General features: G+C 37.8%; 1 protein-coding gene across 1 annotated transcript; it reads right to left on the bottom strand.

The window, feature by feature from the left end:
- Window positions 1–16589: 16589 nt before the first annotated feature.
- On the bottom strand, window positions 16590–20850 carry LOC142626261 (low affinity inorganic phosphate transporter 1-like). The gene is made up of 2 exons (XM_075800061.1): window positions 20675–20850; window positions 16590–18531 (listed from the first exon to the last, which is right to left on the bottom strand). Exon 2 carries the CDS (start codon window positions 18470–18472, stop codon window positions 16856–16858), a length of 1617 nt encoding a protein of 538 aa, XP_075656176.1. The 5' UTR covers window positions 18473–18531; window positions 20675–20850; the 3' UTR covers window positions 16590–16855.

The raw sequence follows: 20850 nt of genomic DNA, 5'->3' as shown, positions 1-20850 counted from the left end.
AGAGTTTATATTAGGATAGATTTTATTGTATATCAACAAGTGAGTATGAGTTGAATATTTTATGACTTCTCTCAAATATTCATTTGTTTGTTGTGGTTTTGTCATGGATGGCCAAAGGGAGAGATTGTTAGGACATATGTGGTTCGCTTGATAAGAACATATGTCATTCTTTTATGTAATTGGTTAATCCTTTGACAAAATGCGCTTTACTTGTAATTGGGTAGATCTAGGGTGTTTTTGATACTTCAAGAAACAAGGTTTCAAGATCAAGTGTTAAAGCCATGCAAGTATGTCCAAGAAACAAGCTGAGAAGTGCTCTTCATTAAAGCTCGACAGCTGGCTCGATAGCTGCATCTATCGAGCTTTAAGAAGCTGTTCCAGCCTCGTGGCTCGACAGCTTCTTGACAGCACCTCGACACCTCTAGCTGTCAAGATTTAAGAAAAATAGTTTTTCAGTACTGTTTTGATTATAATCCGTGGACATGTCTTTGGGCCTTCTTTTCTCATAACCCTAGACATATAAAATGATTATTTTAAGGGCCGTCAAAGCAAGCACAAGTTACACAAGTATTGAGCAAAGTTTGTTCAAGCAATTTGTGACCAGAGACAAAGTTTGCCCTAGTTCATCTCTTTGTGAAGAAGCTGCTGTGTCTTTGCACCATAGGGTTTTTTAACCAAGCATCTTCTTGTTCTTCATTGTGAGGATGAACTGAAGAACTTTGCAGCCAACATCTTTCTCAAGTTTGTGATTGAAGTCGCATACTGGGATCCGCGTAATTGGTTAGTCACATACTGAGAGTCGTGCATTGAAAAGGAGAGATTGTCTCTACAGAACAAGTCCAATTGGGTATTGGGGTAAGGGTTCAACTGTAGGTTGGTATAAAGTACTGGGATTCCTTTACTTGTAACCGCTTGTTGTGATAATAGTGGATTCTCGGGAGTGGTGACCTTAAAATCACCCGGTGGAGTTTTTGCCTTGGAGGTTTTCTCCATTCGTAAACAAATCACCGTGTCAATTTATTTTCTGCTACACTTTAGTTTATTGGTGATTTGTTTGTGCTACCACGCGTTTGCATGTTAATCTGATTAATTAATAAACTTGGCTAATTAATCAATTAATTCATCACAAGGGGTCAATACGTTTTTGGCTTATCACATTGGATATCATAATTAAATTTGACTTCCCATCTCTAAACAAATTCATTGTGATAGAAAAACAGTACAGTTCACATTTAAGTCAAAAAGCTGCATAAACTGCTTTTTCGCCGTTACATTTAAAGAATATTAATCATACTTAATATGATTTAAGAGATGGTTTACAGTTTCTTCTCCAAAAAAAGAAGAAGACAGTTTTCAGTTTACAAAATTAAAAATGCATTATGTAAAGGTTAACTTAATGTAAATATTTTTGTTATATATGTGAAAATAAAATATTTTAAAATCATGTTACATATATACTTTTTATGTGTGTAGGTTACTTTTTGGATTAAATATATATACATATATATATATTTATATATTTAGTTTGGTCGATTGAAAAAGCTTTTTTTTGCTTTGCCATTGTTACATTGAAAATTTACTAAGTAAATCTTGTGTTTATAAAGGATTTTAATGAGCTTATTTAGTTTGGTCGATTGAAAAAAGTTTTTTTTGCTTTGCCATTGTTACATTGGAAATTTACTAAGTAAATCATGAGTTTATAAAGGATTATAATGAGCTCTTACAATAATTTTTTTTAGAAGAAGCCCTTATAATAACTTAATTAGTCTTTCATAAAATAAGCATAACAGTAATGCTACAGTTACAAACTATTTTAGAATATTTTTATAAACAGTAGATGTGGTCAACTTTTTATTAGTTTTCTTTTAAGCTCACTATTAACATCATTTTTTCATTTACTTATAACCCATCCTCACATAAGTTATTTGTAAAAAAAGTTTGTATCCCTAACATTACTTGTAATTGCTAAAAGAATTGATATCTTAAACTATTAATTCTCTTATAACCCATCAATTCTCTTATTTTTTCCATCAGCCAAAAACTATTAATTTTTTTATTAATTTTTGTTCTCACTTCCTTTCTCTTCCTCTCACTGTATGACTAGCAGTTGAAGTACCAAGACTAGCAATTCAATGTAGCAAGTTGCCAAAAAAATTTGGCTTTGGCACCATTGGTGTTGGGCTCTTTTTGGTGTTTGAGGTGGATTTTACCACCTCTAATACTGATGCTCTAAATATTCTAGTATATAAAAATAATTGTTTTTTTGGTATAAAAAAAAGGGTAGAAGGGAGTGACTAGTGTGGCTTCCCTACCTAGGCGTGACTATAGTAGCACCCTATTTGCTCATAGGCGAGACCTCATACTCCTAGTCTATGTGAGCAACTTACTTATCTTTTAGGTTGACTGTTTAGAATGAAGATGAGATATAAGGAGTGCCTACACGTAACTAATTATTTGAGGCTCGAACCTAAACCCTGAAACTTGTTGGCTTGGTTTCTTATCAACTAGGCCACTTGAATGTTGATAAAAGAATTGATATCTTAAACTTCTCTTATATCAATTATCATTTCAACAATCAACTTCTCACGTAATAATATCTATGCTACCTAGTATTGTCATAATATAAGTAGATTAGTTATTAGAATGAATTATCTTTTATTTTATATAATTATTAAAAGTAATTATCGAACAATCATTTTAAAGATTTATGTTATTCAACTTTTATTTTAAAATGTCATCTTTGTTCACTTATTTGTATGTACAAAAATATGAAAATATTTAAAAGTTAGAAAGTATTTAAATTTTAATTATTTTATATGTGAACAAAATATGGGTGGTTATAGTTCATCCAACCCATTAAAGATCGGTTAAGAATCCTAGAAATAATAATTCATTTTTATTTATGATGATGATGACGATGATTATTATTATTATTATTATCATTGGGTGAAAAGTAACAACTCATTTTAGTTTAATACTTGTACCCTATTTTATCTGTTACCCGTCTGATGATGTGAAAGTTGTCAGTTAAGTAGGTTCGTCCAGACGGAGTTGGAACCTCATCGCTGTGCCTACAAGTGTGGTGAAAAGCCTCCTTCTGGTGGTCACTGGTGTGGTGCTTGCCACAGAGTCTCCAATGATAAAGTCAGCATATAAGGGCTTTTTAAGGAGTAAGAAAGTTTAGAATGTCAGAGTTATGTGTACTAGTATATTTTGGATGGGTGTGTCTGTACCTTTTTGGTCTTGGGGGGTGTATATGTATGGCTCCTTCGCTCCTAGCTGTTGTGGCATTTATTGTGGCTTTAGTGCCCCTTTGTAATGCCTCTGGGCTTAGTAATGTAGGTTTTAATGGGGTTCCAACAGTCTGACAGCCTGTCTTGTAACTGCCCAAGGCATTAAATCCTTTATTAAGTGGCTTGCCTTCCTTCGTCCATGACGTGGCAAGGTGGACGAAGGCGTCTTATAGTATCATCTGGGTAAGAGGGTTCGTTGGTCCCATCAGTTGCCCCCCCAAGTTAAGTGGTCATCCTCACGTGTTATGACGACCACCAGAAGGTGAGAGGTTTCTTGCTCAGACATGACTCTTGGGGTTCCGTTCCACATTTAGTGTGTAGTGGCGGCGTTGCACATGTCATGGCCACGTGGCGTGTTCTGAGTGGAGTAAATGTTCCACTTCTTGTGCCTCTTGGGTTTCCTGTTGTTTTTTAGTTTTCTGTGCTTAGTTTTTAAACTCCCTTCCTTTTTTCTTTCTTCTTCACTTTTCATCTTTCTTACGCCATTGCTGCCCTGTGATTTTTTCTTCTCCAAGCTACTTTCCTTGCAATTGTCTGCATTTTGTCCTTTTTAGGGTTGCGTTTCCCAGGTACAGCTTCTTCCTTCCCTTTTTATTCTTCATACTATAGTAATTTCTCAAATGATTATGATTCTCCCTTTTTCTTTTTGTGTTTTGGGTTTTTTTTTTAGGATCTTGCCCCTTTCCTTCTGCTTTTTGAATTCCATGCTTAGTAGTTCTAAGGATAGGACACTATTTCCTTCTTTTTCCTTCCTTTTTGTGCGTTTAGGGGCTTCTTTGAGAATCTCTCGCAATTTCTGCCCTTTAGTTGAGGGTTTTGTGTGTGGGGGAAATAGCTTAAGTTTAGTACTAACCGATCTATTCCCTTTACTCCATCAATCCGTTGATTGGTTTGAGGACCTAGTGGGTGACTAGAGAGTGATGTCGGGGGTAAGATCCAGTGAGTTAGAGACGGGGTTGTCGTCTAGTGACGACCCTGTGGGGGAGGATACTACGCATCTACGCCGAGAGTGGTTAGGCTTTTTCTACTCTAGAGGAGGAGTGCGGTTTGGACGCTGAAACCCTTTCCAGATTTAGGGATAGGTTTCAGTTTCCTAAGAGGGTTAGGATTCGTCTTCCTTACAAAGAGGAACGAGCTTGCCATTTCTCGCCCGGGGAGGTGTGTTTCTATAAGGCCGCTTTCCAGAGTAGGCTTAGATTTCTCGTCCACCCCTTTATCATGGAACTCCTAAATCACTAAAATATTGCTCTTGGGCAACTTATGCCCAACTTGTGGAGGATCATAGTAAGTTGTATGGAGATTTGGCTAGCGTCCATAGAGGGGAATATGATTGGAATGGACAAATTTGTATATTTGTATCGTCTGAAGGAGTCCAAGGAATACGGGTACTACGAGATTGTGCCCTGGGATAGGAAGGCTAGGATCGTTACTGACTTACCCTCGTCCTTCATATACTAGAAGTCCCGGTCTTTCTTTGTGTCCAGGGATGATTGGGAGACTCAAACTGATGAAGTTTGGGGTGACAACCCTAGGTTGCTCCATCAGTGGAGAGCCCCGAGTCTAGGTGTATCATTTCTCTGCAAGTCCCTTCGTTGTCCTTTATTTACTCCCTCTTCTATGTTTTTATTTCTTTTTGATCGTCACTAACTTCCCTGTTCATTGTGTGTAGTTAAGAAGTGTCCAAGGCTTAAAAGTAGGTATAAGGGTCGTGTGGAGGCAGCTATAAATTACGCGAAGACAATAGACGACTTCAACAACCTAGTTGATTCGCAAACTCTGGCCCATTGCTGTTTTGGTCTAGAGCCTTTCACCTTTGTTCTTCTAGCTATAGTAATTGAAGAGAAGAGTGAGTGTTATCGCACCTCGTTATTTTTCCCTTCTCCTTTTTTTTTAAAAGTGTTTCTCTTCTTTTCTTTTGTAGAGATGACGAACAAATTTAACCAAGATATGTATGCCAAGATGAGGGCAAAGAAGAATGAGCCTCTTTTTGCTCTTGGGAAGAGGACGGTTTGCATTGTGGATCAGGGGAGTTAAGCTGTTCCTATTACCATCATCCCTAGGCCGATGAGGGCAACTTCCCCGGCCACTTCGGTGGAAGAAATCACGCCACGTACGAAGAAGGCTCATGTGGGAGACAAGGCGAAGGAGGCCTCTTCTCGATCATCTAGTGTTTGGGACAACGCTAATCTTGTACGGACGAGGGTGCAGGAGGTGTTTACAAATGACGAGCTCAAGGCCTTGTCTGGGGTGCCACCCAATAAGATAGTGGGTCGTCATGTCCATAAACTCGTTCAGGTAATATGCTCATCCAGCTTGCTGTTCGCTCCTTATATATATATATTTGAAAGTTGGATCTTCCTTCCAGGTTTCGGGGGAAACTCTTCACATAACCTCGGAGTACTTCAGCTAGGAGGCTAGGGCTTCGTCCGCAGAGTCCAAGTCTAAGGGTCTGGAGGTGGAGCTTTCGAAGCTGAAGAAGGACCTCATCGTGGCCATGGAGGAGACCAACATTGCTAAAGAGAAGGCAAAGGTTTTGTCTGACGACTTGAGGGCGGAAAGGCAACTAACCCTGGAGAAGGACAAGTAGCTCCAAGCTGCTAAGGAAAGGGTGAAGATGATCGCTGTCACGTTTGTCGAGGCCATCCAACAAACTGACGAGTACAATACCTTGCTCTTCAGTTGGTACTACAAAGGTTTCGAGCTCTTGCGGCGATACTTCGCCAAGCACCCTGCTAGTGTGGAACTGGAGGACTTGGACTTTGAAGCGGTGGATAAAGAGATGGCCGCGGACAAGGCTGCTTAAGTGTCTCAAGCTGCCCAGTATATAGTCGCTACTCCTAAGGGAAGTACTCCACGACCTGTTGAAACTAATGGTGGAGAGGCTAGTGTTTAACCCTGTAGACACATGTTTTTTCTTCTTTTTTATTTTTGGGTGCCTAATGTGTTTTTTGGGCTTTTCATTTCAATGCTAGAACAATATCTTTTACCCTGTGTTCTTGGGCTTTTAATTCTAATGTTGGAACAATACTGGTTGTCCGATGTTTTTGGGCTTTTTAGTTTATTGATTACTTCACATTTACTTGTTTACTTTCCTGCATCTTTATGCATGATACTTTTTGTCTGTATGTGATTTCTGTCTGCCTTGTTGCTTGTCTACCTTTAGCTTAGGGGGTTTGTTTGATTAGGAAATGACCTGCATCCGTTAGTGGTTTATATCCATCTAGGCGGATTTTCATTAGTCAATTTTTTGTGACTTATCCCTGTGTAGGCGGAATCTTGTTACTTGGCCATTTTTTTGTGACTTACACCCATTTAAGGGATCTTGTCATTTGGCTTCGTCAGTCACTTACATCTGTTTAGGCAGAATCTTGTTACTTAGCCAATTTTTTGTGACTTACACCCATTTAAGGGATCTTGTATTTTGGCTTCGTCAGTAATTTACATCCGTCTAGGCGGAATCTTGTTACTTAGCCAATTTTTTTGTGACTTACACCCATTTAAGGAATCTTGTCATTTGGCTTCGTTAGTAACTTACATCCGTCTAGGCGGAATCTTGTTACTTAGCCAATTTTTTGTGATTTACACCCATTTAAGGGATCTTGTATTTTGGCTTCGTCAGTAATTTACATCCGTCTAGGCGGAATTTGTTACTTAGCCAATTTTTTGTGACTTACACCCATTTAAGGGATCTTGTATTTTGGCTTCGTCAGTAATTTACATCCGTCTAGGCGGAATCTTGTTATTTAGCCAATTTTTTTGTGACTTACACCCATTTAAGGAATCTTGTAATTTGGCTTCGTTAGTAACTTACATCCGTCTAGGCGGAATCTTGTTACTTAGCCAATTTTTTGTAACTTTCACCCATTTAAGGGATCTTGTCATTCAGCTTCGTCAGTAACTTACATCTGTTTAGGCGGAATTTTGTTACTTAGCCAATTTTTTGTGACTTACACCCATTTAAGGGATCTTGTATTTTGGCTTCGTCAGTAATTTACATTCGTCTAGGCGGAATCTTGTTACTTAGCCAATTTTTTTGTTACTTAGCCAATTTTTTTGTGACTTACACCCATTTAAGGAATCTTATCATTTGGCTTCGTTAGTAACTTACATCCGTCTAGGCGGAATCTTATTACTTAGCCAATTTTTTGTAACTTTCACCCATTTAAGGGATCTTGTCATTTAGCTTCGTCAGTAACTTACATCCGTTTAGGCGGAATCTTGTTACTTAGCCAATTTTTTGTGACTTTCACCCATTTAAGGGATCTTGTCATTTGGCTTCGTTAGTAACTTACATCCATCTAGGCGGAATCTTATTACTTAGCCAATTTTTTTAAGGCTCCTAGATTTACACGCATCATGTTGGCTAAATAATTCTTTTATTACTTTATTTCAAACATGAATACAATCGTCCATTACATTTATTGATGGGATCTCTTTAAATGCTCGATATTCCATGGTCGTGGCAGTCTCCTCCCTTCCAATGTTTCCAGGTGATAGCTGCCTTGCCTAGAATAATAGGTGACTTTGTAGGGTCCTTTCCAGGTTGGGCCAAGCTTCCTCTGGGTTAGGTCCTTGGTAGCAGGTGTAACTTTGCGCAGGACGAGATCTCCTATGTTAAGTTGTTTAAGCTTTACTCTCTTGTTGTAGTACTCGGCCATCTTCTACTGGTACTTCGCCATCTTACGGGATGCTTCGTCTCTAGATTCATCCAAGCAATCCAAGTTGACTCTTAGTTGATCGTCATTGTTGTCTTCGTGGAAGACTTCTCGTCTCATGCTGGTGATTCCCACTTCGACTGGGATAATGCCTCAGTGCCATAGGTGAGACTGAAGGGGGTCTCTCCCATCAAGGTTTTTGCTGTAGTCCTGTACGCCCATAGGACATTAGGCAACTCCTCTGGCCATGTGCCCTTTGCCTCATCTAACCGATCTTTGATGATCTTGAGCAGTGTCTGGTTCGTCACTTTCGTCTGGCCGTTAGCTTGGGGGTGACCAAGTGACGAGAATTGGTTCTTGATCCCTAACCCCAAGTAGAAGTTCTTGAATCCTTGACTGTCAAACTACCGACCGTTGTTAGATATGATCGTCTGTAGTATCCCAAATCGGCAAATTATATTTCTCCACATGAAATTCTAGATCTTCACCTCCGTTATGGTTGATAGTGCCTCTACTTCAACCCATTTTCTGAAATAGTCAATAGCAACCAATACAAATTTTACCTGTCTTTTACCTTGGAGTAACGGACCGACGATGTCAAGTCCCCACTAGGCAAACGGCCATGGGGAGGGTATTGGCGTCAGTTTCTCTGCTAAGATGCGTTGGACGTTCCTAAACCTTTGGTATTTGTCGCACCTCTTGATGAACTCCTTTGCATCCTTCTCCAAAGTAGGTCAGAAGTAACCTGTTTTGATAACTTTGCTACCCAAGGATCTTAGGCATGTATGGTTTCCATAAATTCCTTTATGGATCTCTTCTAGAATATATTTGGCTTCCTCCTCGTTGACGCACTTCAAGTAAGGCATGGAGAAGCCTCTTTTGTACAGGGTGTCATTTAGGATCGTGAACCTGGATGCCCTTTTCCTGACCTTCCTGGCCTTTTCGAAGTCCTATGGAAGCCGTTCGTCCTGAAGGAAGGACAAGATTGGGGTCATCCAACTGCTTTCGCTCTAGATTGCGAAAGTGAGGACCTTTTCAATGTTGAGACGCTTCTGGAGTTCAATCTTTAGGTTTGTATTTGTTGGTCCTACTTCTGACGACGCCTGCTTTGCTAGCTCATCTGCCCCTATATTCTGGCTTTTAGGGATCTGTGTGAACTCCACCCGATAAAACTCCTGAGTCAAAAGTTTCATCAGCCTTAGGTATTTTGCATCCTTTCCTCCTTTGCTTCAAACTCACTCTTTATTTGACCTACAATGAGCTTTGAATCGTTCTAGAGGAGTAAATTTTTGACTCTTAGCGTCTTTCTGACTCTTAGTCTAGTCAGTACTCCTTCATATTCAGCTTCATTGTTGGTGGCTAGGAATGTTAATTGAACTTCTTCTGGGGTGATGATAATGACCCTTTACTCTGCCCCTCTTTCGGGCTGATGAATTGTCAGTCTGGATCGTCCATCTTTCCGTTTCATCTGTTGCTCCCTCCTCATTTGGGATTGTAAATTCAGCAATGAAGTCTGCCAATGCCTACCCCTTAATAGCTGTCCTAGGGTGGTACTCAATATCGAATTGGCTAAGTTCGATAGCCCACTAGATCATCCTTCCTGCAGCCTCAGGCTTGTTCATTGACTTCTTTTTGGGTTGGTTCGTCATCACTAAGATAGGGTTCACTTGGAAGTAGGGGCACAGCTTGCGTGAAGTTACAATCAAAGCGAATGCGATCTGTGGGTATTTGGCTTCTTTCCCTTGGAAGGCCTAATTGACGTAGTAAACTAGGAGTTGTCTTCTGTTCTCTTCTCAAATCAAAGTTGCGCTCACAGCTGTAGCTGACACTACTAAGTATAAATACAGGTTTTCTCCCTCTTTGGATGGGCTCAGGAGGGGTGAATTGCTCAGGTAGTGCTCAAGTTCCTGGAAAGCTTTCTCACAATCGTCTATCTAGGCGAAGACCTGCTTCAGTGTCTTGAAGAAGGGCAGGCATTTGTCCGTCGCTTTAGAGATGAACGTCTTGAGCGTCGCAATCCTCCCTGTGAGTTTCTGGACTTCCTTCACGATCTTAGGTGACATCATGTCTAGTATGGCTCGTACCTTCTTTGGGTTTGCTTCTATCCCTCTCTAGGACACCATGAACCCTAAGAATTTCCTTAACACCACTCCAATGGCGCACTTGTTGGGGTTCAACTTCATTTGATATTGCCTGAGAGTTGTGAACGTCTCTTGGAGGTCGTCCAGGTGGTCAGACTCTTCTTTGCTTTTGATGAGCATGTCATCCACATACACTTCCATGTTCCTCTCTATTTATTTACTGAACATTTCGTTTACTAAACTTTAGAGGTTGCTCCTTTGTTTTTCAGCCCGAAGGGCATCGCCTTGTAGCAGTAGAGCCTTTAGCTTGTGATGAATACATATTTCTCCTGGTCTTCCTTTGCCATTATTATCTGATTGTACCTTGAGAATGCGTCCATGAAAGTTAGAAGCTTATGTCCTGCTGTGGAATCCACCAGTTGATCTATTCTTGGTAGGGGAAAGCTGTCTTTTGGGAAAGTCTTGTTTAGGTCTGTGAAGTCTATGCACATCCTCCATTTCCCATCGCTTTCTTTACCAGGACGACGTTGGCAAGCCAGTCCGGGTAATAGACCTCCCGGATGAACTTTGCCGCTAGTAGTTTGTTGACCTCGTTTGTGACTGCCTAGTTTTGTTCTGGAGCAAAGACTCGCTGTCTTTGTTGGACGGGCTTTTCCTTGGGATCCATATTCAGCTTGTGTTGGATGATTTCTGTGGATATTCCTAACATGTCCTCATGGATCCATGCGAAGATGTCCAGGTTCTCCTTGAGGAACTGGACTAATTTCTTCTTCATTTCTGCACCCATGGTCGTCCCTACTTTTGTAGTCTTCGTTGGTTCTCCGTGAACCAACTCCACAGTTTCCAGTGCTTCCACCTTTCCATCTTCTTTCTCATTTATCATCCATGTATGGTTCTCCTTCGCAGCCAACACTGTTTGGTAGCATTCCCTAGCCAGCACATGGTCTCCTTTTACTTCACCTACACCATTTTCTATTGGGAATTTTACCTTCAGGTAATAAGTGGACATGGTTGCCTTCCAACAATTGAGTGTGGGCCTCCTAATGATCACATTGTATGAAGAGGGACAATCTGCCACCAGGAAGTCCAATTGACAAGTCAATTGTTGCAGATAAGTTCCCACTGTGATCGTCAACGTCACTATGCCTTTGGGATACACTCTGTCTCCACTGAAGCTGACGAGAGGGGATTCAAAAGGACGCAACCTATCTAGATCCAATTTTAACTGTTGAAAAGTAGAGAGGTAGATGATGCCTGTGGAGCTACCATTGTCCACGAGGATTCTCCTTGTACGCTCTGTTTGTTTTGCTAGAAAACCTTATGTAAAGATAGTTTGCCTCATTTTCCAGTGTTTGGTAGCACCAAAAAAAAAAAAAAAAAACTGGTCAACTGAAAACAATCTTTAGTCAACGGAAAATCCTAAAAAAAATAAGGCTTATTTTTTATAGGTTGTTTTCCAAAATGTTTTTTGGAAACAATTTCTCTCTTACTCATTGCATCTCCTATAAATATTATATTCTTTTGTAGCTGTAGGAAACATAATTTTTTGGCGTTTTCTCTCTCACGGTAAGCTTTCTCACTTTTTCTCTCTTCTCTTTGCTTTTTCTCTAATCATATATTCTTTGCTTTAAATTTCAAGCTTGATTTTTTTTTTCTCTAAGAAATTTTCGGTTTGATGAATTCTAGGCAGAAATTACTTTTTCTTTTTGAAATTAAAAATAAATACTTTATTGATGCAAAGGAAAACATATACAGAGTAAGACATGCCAACACTATGAATGTTACGGTACAAAACCAACCATAGAAACTTCAAAAAAATTATAAAAAGAACAATGACTTTCTAGAACACAAAAACATGCTTATCCTTTAAACGTAGATGAAACTCGTTGATATGCCTCCAGAACTGCATTGGCTCCATCTAGAATAACCGATGGCTGTGTTGAATATTCTCAAAATAAACTTTGTTTCTTGCATTCCATATTGCCTAGGACAGAACTACCCATTGCTCCAATTCCTTATTCCAGGCAGAAGTTACGTCTTTTCGCACATAAAAGTGCATAATAATAATAATAATAATAATAATAATAATAATAAGAAGTAGAAAGAATGAATGATGTAAAAGACAAAAATTTAAGCATAGTGCCTGTATTCCTCTAAATTGCTTTTTCATGGGACAATCTTTACGTTATATAATGAATGATAATTGTTTAAAGGAATTGCATTTGTTAGCATATACATTATGCATATATTATGAAATGAAGATATATTATGTAAATACATTATATATAGATACCCATATAAGGATGAACCCATTGCTTTTTATGTGCTATGTATGCAAGGGTGGCTTAATGTATTTGGAGTCTAAGGCGAAAACTAAAATTGAGGTTTTTTATATGGAGTATTTAAATACGATTTTTTTAAAAATAAATATTAATTAAACTTTATTATCTTGTTTTAAATGCAAAAATTACTACTAAATTACTAATTAACATGAACTACGTAGATTTTTTTAACAAAGTCTATACACAAAAAATTTGATACATCTTTTCACACCTATTGATGTGGGTAAGTAAAAAAGTGATGTTAGTATGGACTTAAATAAGAACTAGTAGAAAAAAAAAAAAAAAAAAAAAAATAGTAAAAGTTTGCCAACTCAACTTCTGAAAAATGCAAGTGAATTTTTTTGTGTATTTTTTTTAATATTGGAGAATTACTACATTCACAATATTTTCAAAACAAATGCTAGGTGTTAAGTTGTTTCTGATTTTAATTTAAATTCACCATTGAAATTGATTTTTGTCATTAATAACAGCCTATAACAACCTACCACTTAGGATTTACTGTGAAAGTGTAGCAAAAAATTTCGTGGACATAGCATTTCTCTCTGTTTTTTAAAAATATTATTTTATTTATTGTCTAATATTTAAGCTTAATTAATACGGTTATAATGAAAAAAAAAAATCACTATTGGTTAAAATTTGGGGGCATTTTTTCTACTAGGGGCCTTAGGCGACCCTAACATTTGCTTCTAGTATAAAGCCGACTTTGTATGTATGTACGGTTCATATGTGTGTGTGTGTGTGTGTGCACATGTTACCGTCCATATAAATGAGCAAGATGAGTGGTAAAGATCGTGAAAATTTGACAACTAATTTTAACTGTATTTATTGTCAAAATTTTAGTATGAAAACCAATTTCATTCTTGGTTTTTTATTTATATTGATTACGTTAAATTTTTTTTTTTTGAGGGGGAAATTGATTACGTTAGTTGGTTTACATAATACACATGTTTTAAATTATAAAAGGTAAAAAAAATTGCATACCCAACACCAGAAAACATTTTCAAGTTCATTTTCAATGTCATTACCAAACGCTGGAAAATAAAATAGTTTTCCAGAAAATACTCTTTAAAAAATGAACTATTTTCTAGAAAACGTTAATGCTGAAACAAACAGAGCAGTATTGAACCCCTCTATCATGAGATTATAACCAGGGGGTCGTCGTGTGGCTACTTTACTCCTCTAGCGTCTTCTTCTGAGAAAAATATGTCCCTATCCGTCTGTCATTGCTTTAAGGGTGGTATCCTATGGACGTTGTTCACTTGCCTCTGGTATAATTTCTTGAGGGATTTGAACGATCCCCCTGTAGATGGTCCTCTTGTGGTCGTTTTGATCTCCCCGATCGCACTGTGTGGACGATAGGATGCATGATCTTCATCACTTGGTGAAGCTTCGTGCTTGTCCCTGGATCCTCTCTGTAACTTTCCTTTCCTTATGAGTTTCTCTATCTGCTCCTTCAGGTCCCTGCAATCTTCTGTGTAGTGGCCGTGATTCTTGTGGAAACGGCAATATTTCTTCTTGTCACGCACATTAGGTGATGAGTGTAATGGCCTTGACCATTTGAGGTAGTGCTCATCTTTAATCTGTGCCAAAATTTATCAACAGGCATAACTAAAGGAGTGAATTTTACTGTCTGAGGAGTTTTATCATCTTTCCATTTGTTCTCGTCAGCATTTTGACGATCTATCCGCTCCCTTTTTCGTCCTCTTCGACCGTCTTCTTTTCTTTCCCTCTCATTGGACTTCTCTACATCTTTTATCGCTGCTAGGATGTCTTCGGCGTTCATGTACTTTTGCACTTTCAAGAGCATCTCTACCATCGTCGTTGGGGGATTCTTCGCGAGTGAGACCACGAACTCCCTGGACTTCAATCCAGTTTTAAAGGTTGTTAACTGCACCTTATCATCAGCTTTGTCGACCTCTAAAGTTTCTCAAGTGAAATGCTTCACGTACAACCTTAGGGTCTCCTTTTCTCCTTGCTTAATGGTAGGTAAATGGTTTGCTGGCCTTCTCGGGCGTTGTCCCCCGACGAAGTGGTCTAAGAAGGAATTGCCTAACTACTCAAAGCTATTGATGGACGATGTTGGTAACTTCGTAAACCACTCCCTCGTAACTCCTTTGAGAGTGGTGGGGAAAAAATGGCACAGTATTTCATCTGGAGGTTGCTAAAGGCCCAGAGTCATCTTGAAAGTGTTAAGGTGATCCAGAGGGTCTTTCAGTCCGTCGAACGGTTCAAGCTGAGGTAGGCAAAATTTTGACGACACTGGGCATTCTAGGATCGCCGCTGTAAAGGGAAAATTCGTCGTCCTGGGCATCCTATCCAGGCTTCGGTCCGTTTTTCCCTTAATGGTGCTTCTTAGCTCATCCATCTTCTTTCTCATTTCCCAGAGAAGGTCCGAGTTTGGTCCTTCTGCAGTAGCCACTCGTTGGCGGTCACTTCTTCTTTGGCTGTCTCCCTCATCGTCCCGGTTGGTCCCAAAACAGTTGTCTTCTTGCTGAAGTCCTAGCCTCATCTCCTGGTTCTGTCTAGTAAGCTCTTCCACACTAGCTGTAAGTGCTTGGACTCCATTTGAACTTGGAAATTGAGTGGAACTACGCTCTCAAACCTAGGTGCGAAAATGTCGTCCCCACACCCGACGCCAAACTGATGATGCGAAAGTCGTCAGTTAAATAGGTTCGTCCAGACGGAGTTGGAATCTCGTCGCTGTGCCTACAAGTGCGGTGAAAAGCCTCCTTCAGGTGGTCCCCGGTGTGGTGTCTGCCACAGAGTCTTCGATGATAAAGTCAACATATAGGGGCTTTTTAGGGAGTAAGAAAGTTCAAAATGTCAGAGTTATGTGTACCAATGTATTTTGGATGGGTGTGTCTATACCTTTTTGGTCTTGGGGGGTGTATATGTATGGCTCCTTCGCTCCTAGCTGTTGTGGCCTTTATTGTGGCTTTAGTGCTCCTTTGTAACGCCTTTGGGCACATTAATGTAATTTTTAATGGGCTTCCAACGGTCTAACAGCCTATCTTGTAACTATCTGAGACATTAAATCCTTTATTAAGTGGCTTGCCTTCCTTCGTCCATGACATGGTAAGGTAGACAAATACATCTTATAGTATTGTTTGGGCAAAAAAGTTCGTTGGTCCATCACGGTCCTAAGCAGGTGTTGCAAGGTGCAACATGTTGACGTCTTACTATTATTCCTACAATCTTTTGAACAAGATACCTGGGGCCCCCTTGCGTCGGGTAGTGCTCCTCTTGTAATTTTTGGCCCATATGATCCTCTTAATTTGATATTCGATTCACCACCTTTTATTAAGTTTTTGTATTTTAGTTTTGTTTCAATCGAGAAAAGTCAACGGTCAGACACTTGCATCTAAATTTTTAAATTTTGATGCTTTTTAACGGATACTTTTAGGACGTGTCCATTCTAACTTGTAGCCGTCGAAAATGATCTAGAGAAGGTGGGTATTGGGTATCAGTGATTTATATGTGTACGTGGTCCCAATGCTAACATGTATCACCAAAAAGTTGATAATGATCTAGGGAAGGTGGGTATTGGGGATTTAAATATAGTCATATATATATATGAGTCAACACAATCTTAAAATAATGGAGGGTTAGGTTTTTTAATCGGGTTTTCAGTTAATTATGGATGCAGCCAAAAAGGAAGTAGGTATTAGAAAATAGAATCCGATAAAAAATAGAAACAGTCTGTGTTTATAATGTGTATTGTACCTGATAGGATGTTGATATATATATATATATATATATGTATGTATGTATGTATGTATGTATATCTAATACTTTATATCTTGTTGGGTTTAGTACAACCAGTCTTAAAAAAAAAAAAAAAAGAAATTTATATTTTGCTCCGTGCTTCTATAGAGGTTATGAACTTATGATGAGGGAAACTAGAGTTCCTTGTTGGTGAGCCACTGGCCTTGATACAACACAACCCTCCTTCCTCTTCTTCTGGGTGGGGGAGAGCCGAATATCTATATAAGATGATTCGACTTACATACTAACATTAATCCTAGTCACCCAACCATATATAATGTTGTGATTAGCTTTAGATTACTTGACACATAATGCAAACACAAATCACAGTGCTGTATGCAACATGCTTAAGTCAACTTCCTATATTAATGATCGTTTTTGCATGGCGATGAAGACAAAATGTTCATATTTTAATTAGTATTCTTAAATGGCATTGCGTTGTAGTAAGGTTAATTTTAGCAGAAGCCATAGGCAACCTTAATGTACTACATTCTTTGAGATAAATTAACAATGAAATGATTCCAACTTATTAATTTGAAAATTCATCCACACACAAAAAAATAAAAATAAAAGTAAATAAATAAATTTGGAAACCAAGAGCAATTTGCTACTAGAGAACTAATTTGCATCCGAAGAAAAAATCCACATTATTCATGGTTTGCATTATATTGCATATTGACAAAGTTGTATGAACTTTTGTGGCAAATAAGCTGACCAAATCAAACAGGAACAGTCCTAGAGGAGGTCTGAGGCGCCTCTGTCTCTCCACTTTCCTCCTCATTCTCTCCCGACAATTCCTCGAGCGATTTTCCCTTGGATTCTGGCACCAAGAAGGTGAACAACATTCCAAGGAAGTTGATGCAGCCAAGCACAATGAGTGTATTCTTTACTCCAATACCTGGTGGGTATCCTGCATCAGTTTGTGTTGGGTCCGTGCTTTGTGCAGCATACAAAAACCCAAAGGCCCCAACTATTGCACCAGCCTTTCCAGCTGCTGCTGATATTCCATGACATGTGGACCTAAGCCTTGCAGGAAATATTTCTGCTGGTACAATAAATGTGGTTGAATTTGGTCCAAAATTTGCAAAGAAGAAGGTAAGGGAGTACATCACAATGAACCCAATTCGGTTTTCCTTTAGGGTCCAGTGATGGTAAGGGATAGCAAGAGCAAACATGAAGACTGTCATGAAAAAGAACCCCATCAATTGGATTACGAACCGTCCCAAAATATCAATGAAGGCCACTGTAAACCAATATCCAGGAATTAGACCACACATTACTATTAGTGTTTGAGCTCTTGCAACTGTATAAACCTCTTGAATAGCACTCATAGTTTTTGCAGCTGGAATCCAACCAATAGCGCTAAAGATATCCTTTTGGAATAGATTTTGGCTATAGAAGGCAATGTCCAACAAGAACCAACAAACAGCAGTTCCGACCAAGTGAAGCCCGTGGCGTTTCGCGAATTCCTTAGAGAACAAACCAAAGGAATTACTATCATCTCGAGCAAGTATCTCTATCTCTGACTTGTCTTGTCCTGATACGAGATCCATTTGTAATACCTTAGACATATCTTGTGCAGCCTGTTGTGCATTCTTGGCCACTAATGCAGTATAACGAGCTGTCTCAGGCATTTTCATACGCCAATAGTAAGTGAGGGCTGCGGGGAGAGCTCCAACCATTACAATTATGCGCCAAACGTAATCAGCTTGGGCTGGCACAGATGCTGATGCATTTTGTTCATATGTGGGAGCCTTGTACGCATGATCAAAGGCACTTGAAACTATTAAAGCAACAATTCCACCAGTCAAATTTCCAAACCCTTGCATAGCAAAAACTGCGGCAATAAATGCCCCACGAGTCTTTTTATTAGCGTATTCAGACATGATCGTTGCAGAAAGGGGATAATCACCACCAATACCAAAGCCAAGCCAGAATCGGAAGAAACACAATGTGGCGATGACACCCTTTGCGGAATGTCCAAAGGAGAGCCCCGAGGCTATCGCACAAATAACCATGAGAAGAAGGGTTAATCCATAGACCTTTTTGCGGCCTAACTTGTCACCAAGCCAACCGAAGAAGAGCTGCCCAGCTAAGGTACCACAAAATGCGACACCATTCACAGAGTCTGCTACATTGGGAGGCAATGTTCCTGGATTTGTTGAGCCCGGAACTGTGTAGTATATGCGGCCAAGTAACTTAGTTACAAGAGAAATGCAAAAAAGATCGTACGCATCAGTAAAGAATCCCATTCCAGCAACCACAATTGCCGTAAAATGATACAATTGGGTCTTTGCATTGTCCAATGCATTTAGAACTCCTAGTTCTTTAGGCATGGCTAAAAATCTTCACAAATTTTCGTATTTATTCCTCTTAACAGTCGGTGAAAGTTTTCCTGCATAACAAGAAAAGGTCTTCAAATGCTTCAAATGCAAGGAATAAACTAATGATATCAACATCTATCAATCAATGAAAAGAACGATACAAACTATATAGAAAATTAATTCTCTAACACAATTGTCTAAATTTACAACCACGGTAAAAATGTACTATTAATTTATTATTATATAAAGAAAAAATATTATTAATTTAATTAATGAAGATATGTTAATTATTTTTCAAGAAGAACTCAAAAACCAAAAGTAAAAATAAAATAAAATAAATATTTTATTATTGTGAAAAGTTAATAGATATTGTAAAAGTATTAATTTAAGTAATATTTTCATAAACCTTTTATGAGATAAGAAAAAAGTAATTAATTTTTTTAAAATAATTTTTTATATTTCTCATAAAAAGAGTATCAAAAGATTTCTAAAATAATCACTTAATAAATGTCATAAGAATACCGATTAATCAAACCGTTTATTATTGTTACTATTTTGTTTTATAAATTACTAATGTATGCTTGAATTGTGGTTTCTGTTGTCAAAAAAAAAAAATTGTGGTTTCATTTTGTGGCAGTTTGTGGATTAGGTATTTCCACATCATGTTTGATGAGACATCCAGACAGATGAATGAATGATTCTTTGGTAAGTTATGTACCAGTGACTTCGCCTAAAAAAAGTGGTTATGTACTAGTGTGGAAACCTATGTCATTTGACTTTTTCCACCTTTTTGTTTTCATTTTCTTTTCAATTTGGGAGATTTAACTTTGGTAGATCCTTGTGAAAAACTTATTTCTTAGTGAATAGAAATAGCATCAGGAAAAAAAAAAAAAAAAAAAGATATCTTTTTATATCAATTTTTGTTGACCTTAAAAATAAAATGTTGACCCGGAAAAAAAATTTCTTTCATCACTCAAATAGTTAATGGGTGGTTCAATACATAGAACGCGTTGCATAAATCTTGACGTTAATAATCTTTTGGTTACTAATAAGATTTCGTGTAAATAAAGGAATTGACTTTGAAACTATAAACTTCACAAAAAGGGGACTCAAAGAAGATAATAATAATAATTATTATATATATTTATTTAAGAGCATGTCATTCGTTCTTCTAAAACAAAAGAGAGCATGTCATTCTTATTATATATTAATATGCATGTGACGGTGAAGGTGTAAACGGGAACTTACTTTCTTGGATAATTAAATATTAATGCATGTCATTCATAATATAATATTACTCTGAACATATTATTATAAATAAAACATTAGTAGAAAACTAGAAGATAAATCTTTTTATATTGTAAAAATCAGGAAAGTAAGGGTGCAACTATTGAATTACATCATTGATTAGAAAAAAAAAAATCAGGATTCGGAATTTCCTCTCTCATTTATAATTATCAAATTATAGAAAATAAAAAGAACAGATCCTATCTTACAACTCTAAACACTAGTTCAGCAAAAAAAAACTCTAAACACTAAGGCAAGGATGTAGAATTTTGGAAGAGTCTCTCCTCCATACCTTACTACTTTAGAATAGTTTAGTTTTGCATTGGTTGATTGCAAAAGAAAAAAACTAATCCAACGTACCCTTTCGATCTACTGGAAACTAAAAAAAATCAGTTTTATGAAAATCATATCCAGCTTTTCAAATATATGTGTTTTTATGGAAGGTATATATTTTATTCAAATTAACAGAACTTTCACTATTTTTCTGGTCAAAGAAAAATTACTCTACTATGAAATTCACGCATAAAAAAACTGTGATAAGGTTTATAGCACAGTCACCTCTTAATCTTTCTAAAACGACTAGAGTAAAAAAAAAAAATTTCTCCTATGATAACTATCAAATTATTTGTATAACAAAAGTATAACATTTACTCAAGAAATGACGGTGATAAGGTTCATAGCACAATTACCTTTTAATTTTTTTTAAGATGATCAGGGTTAAATCTTTCTCCCGTTATACATATCAAATTATTTGTATAACAAAAGTAAGAAATTCACTCATGAAAGGACTGTGATAAGGTTCATAGCACAATTATCTCTTGATCTTTCTAAAATGATTAGGGTTAAAATCTTTCTATCCGATTATAACTATCAAATTATTTGTATAACAGAAGTATGCAGTAGAAAGCTAGAAAGTAATATGCTTACCTGATTATGAGTGGTGCAAAACCAACAAGGAATCAACTGCTTAGGATTATACTGTCTCAGGAAGAAAAAGATAAAGAAAAAGCAAGAGGTCTATAACCAAGATGGGAGAGATGTACTTAAACTCGAGCAAAGGGTGTGGTGGTTAGGGGTGTAGGTGTGTCGGAGATGGTGAACAC

Source organism: Castanea sativa, chromosome 2, assembly GCF_040712315.1.
Source record: "Castanea sativa cultivar Marrone di Chiusa Pesio chromosome 2, ASM4071231v1".
In the NCBI taxonomy this organism is placed as follows: Eukaryota; Viridiplantae; Streptophyta; class Magnoliopsida; order Fagales; family Fagaceae; genus Castanea; species Castanea sativa.
The sequence above is the reverse complement of the archived record's forward strand: the minus strand, read 5'-3'. Positions and strand labels throughout refer to the sequence as shown.

What these genes read in the sequence shown, in the direction of transcription:
- LOC142626261 (XM_075800061.1), bottom strand. Translation starts at nt 18,472, where the DNA reads ATGCCTAAAGAACTAGGAGTTCTAAATGCATTGGACAATGCAAAGACC.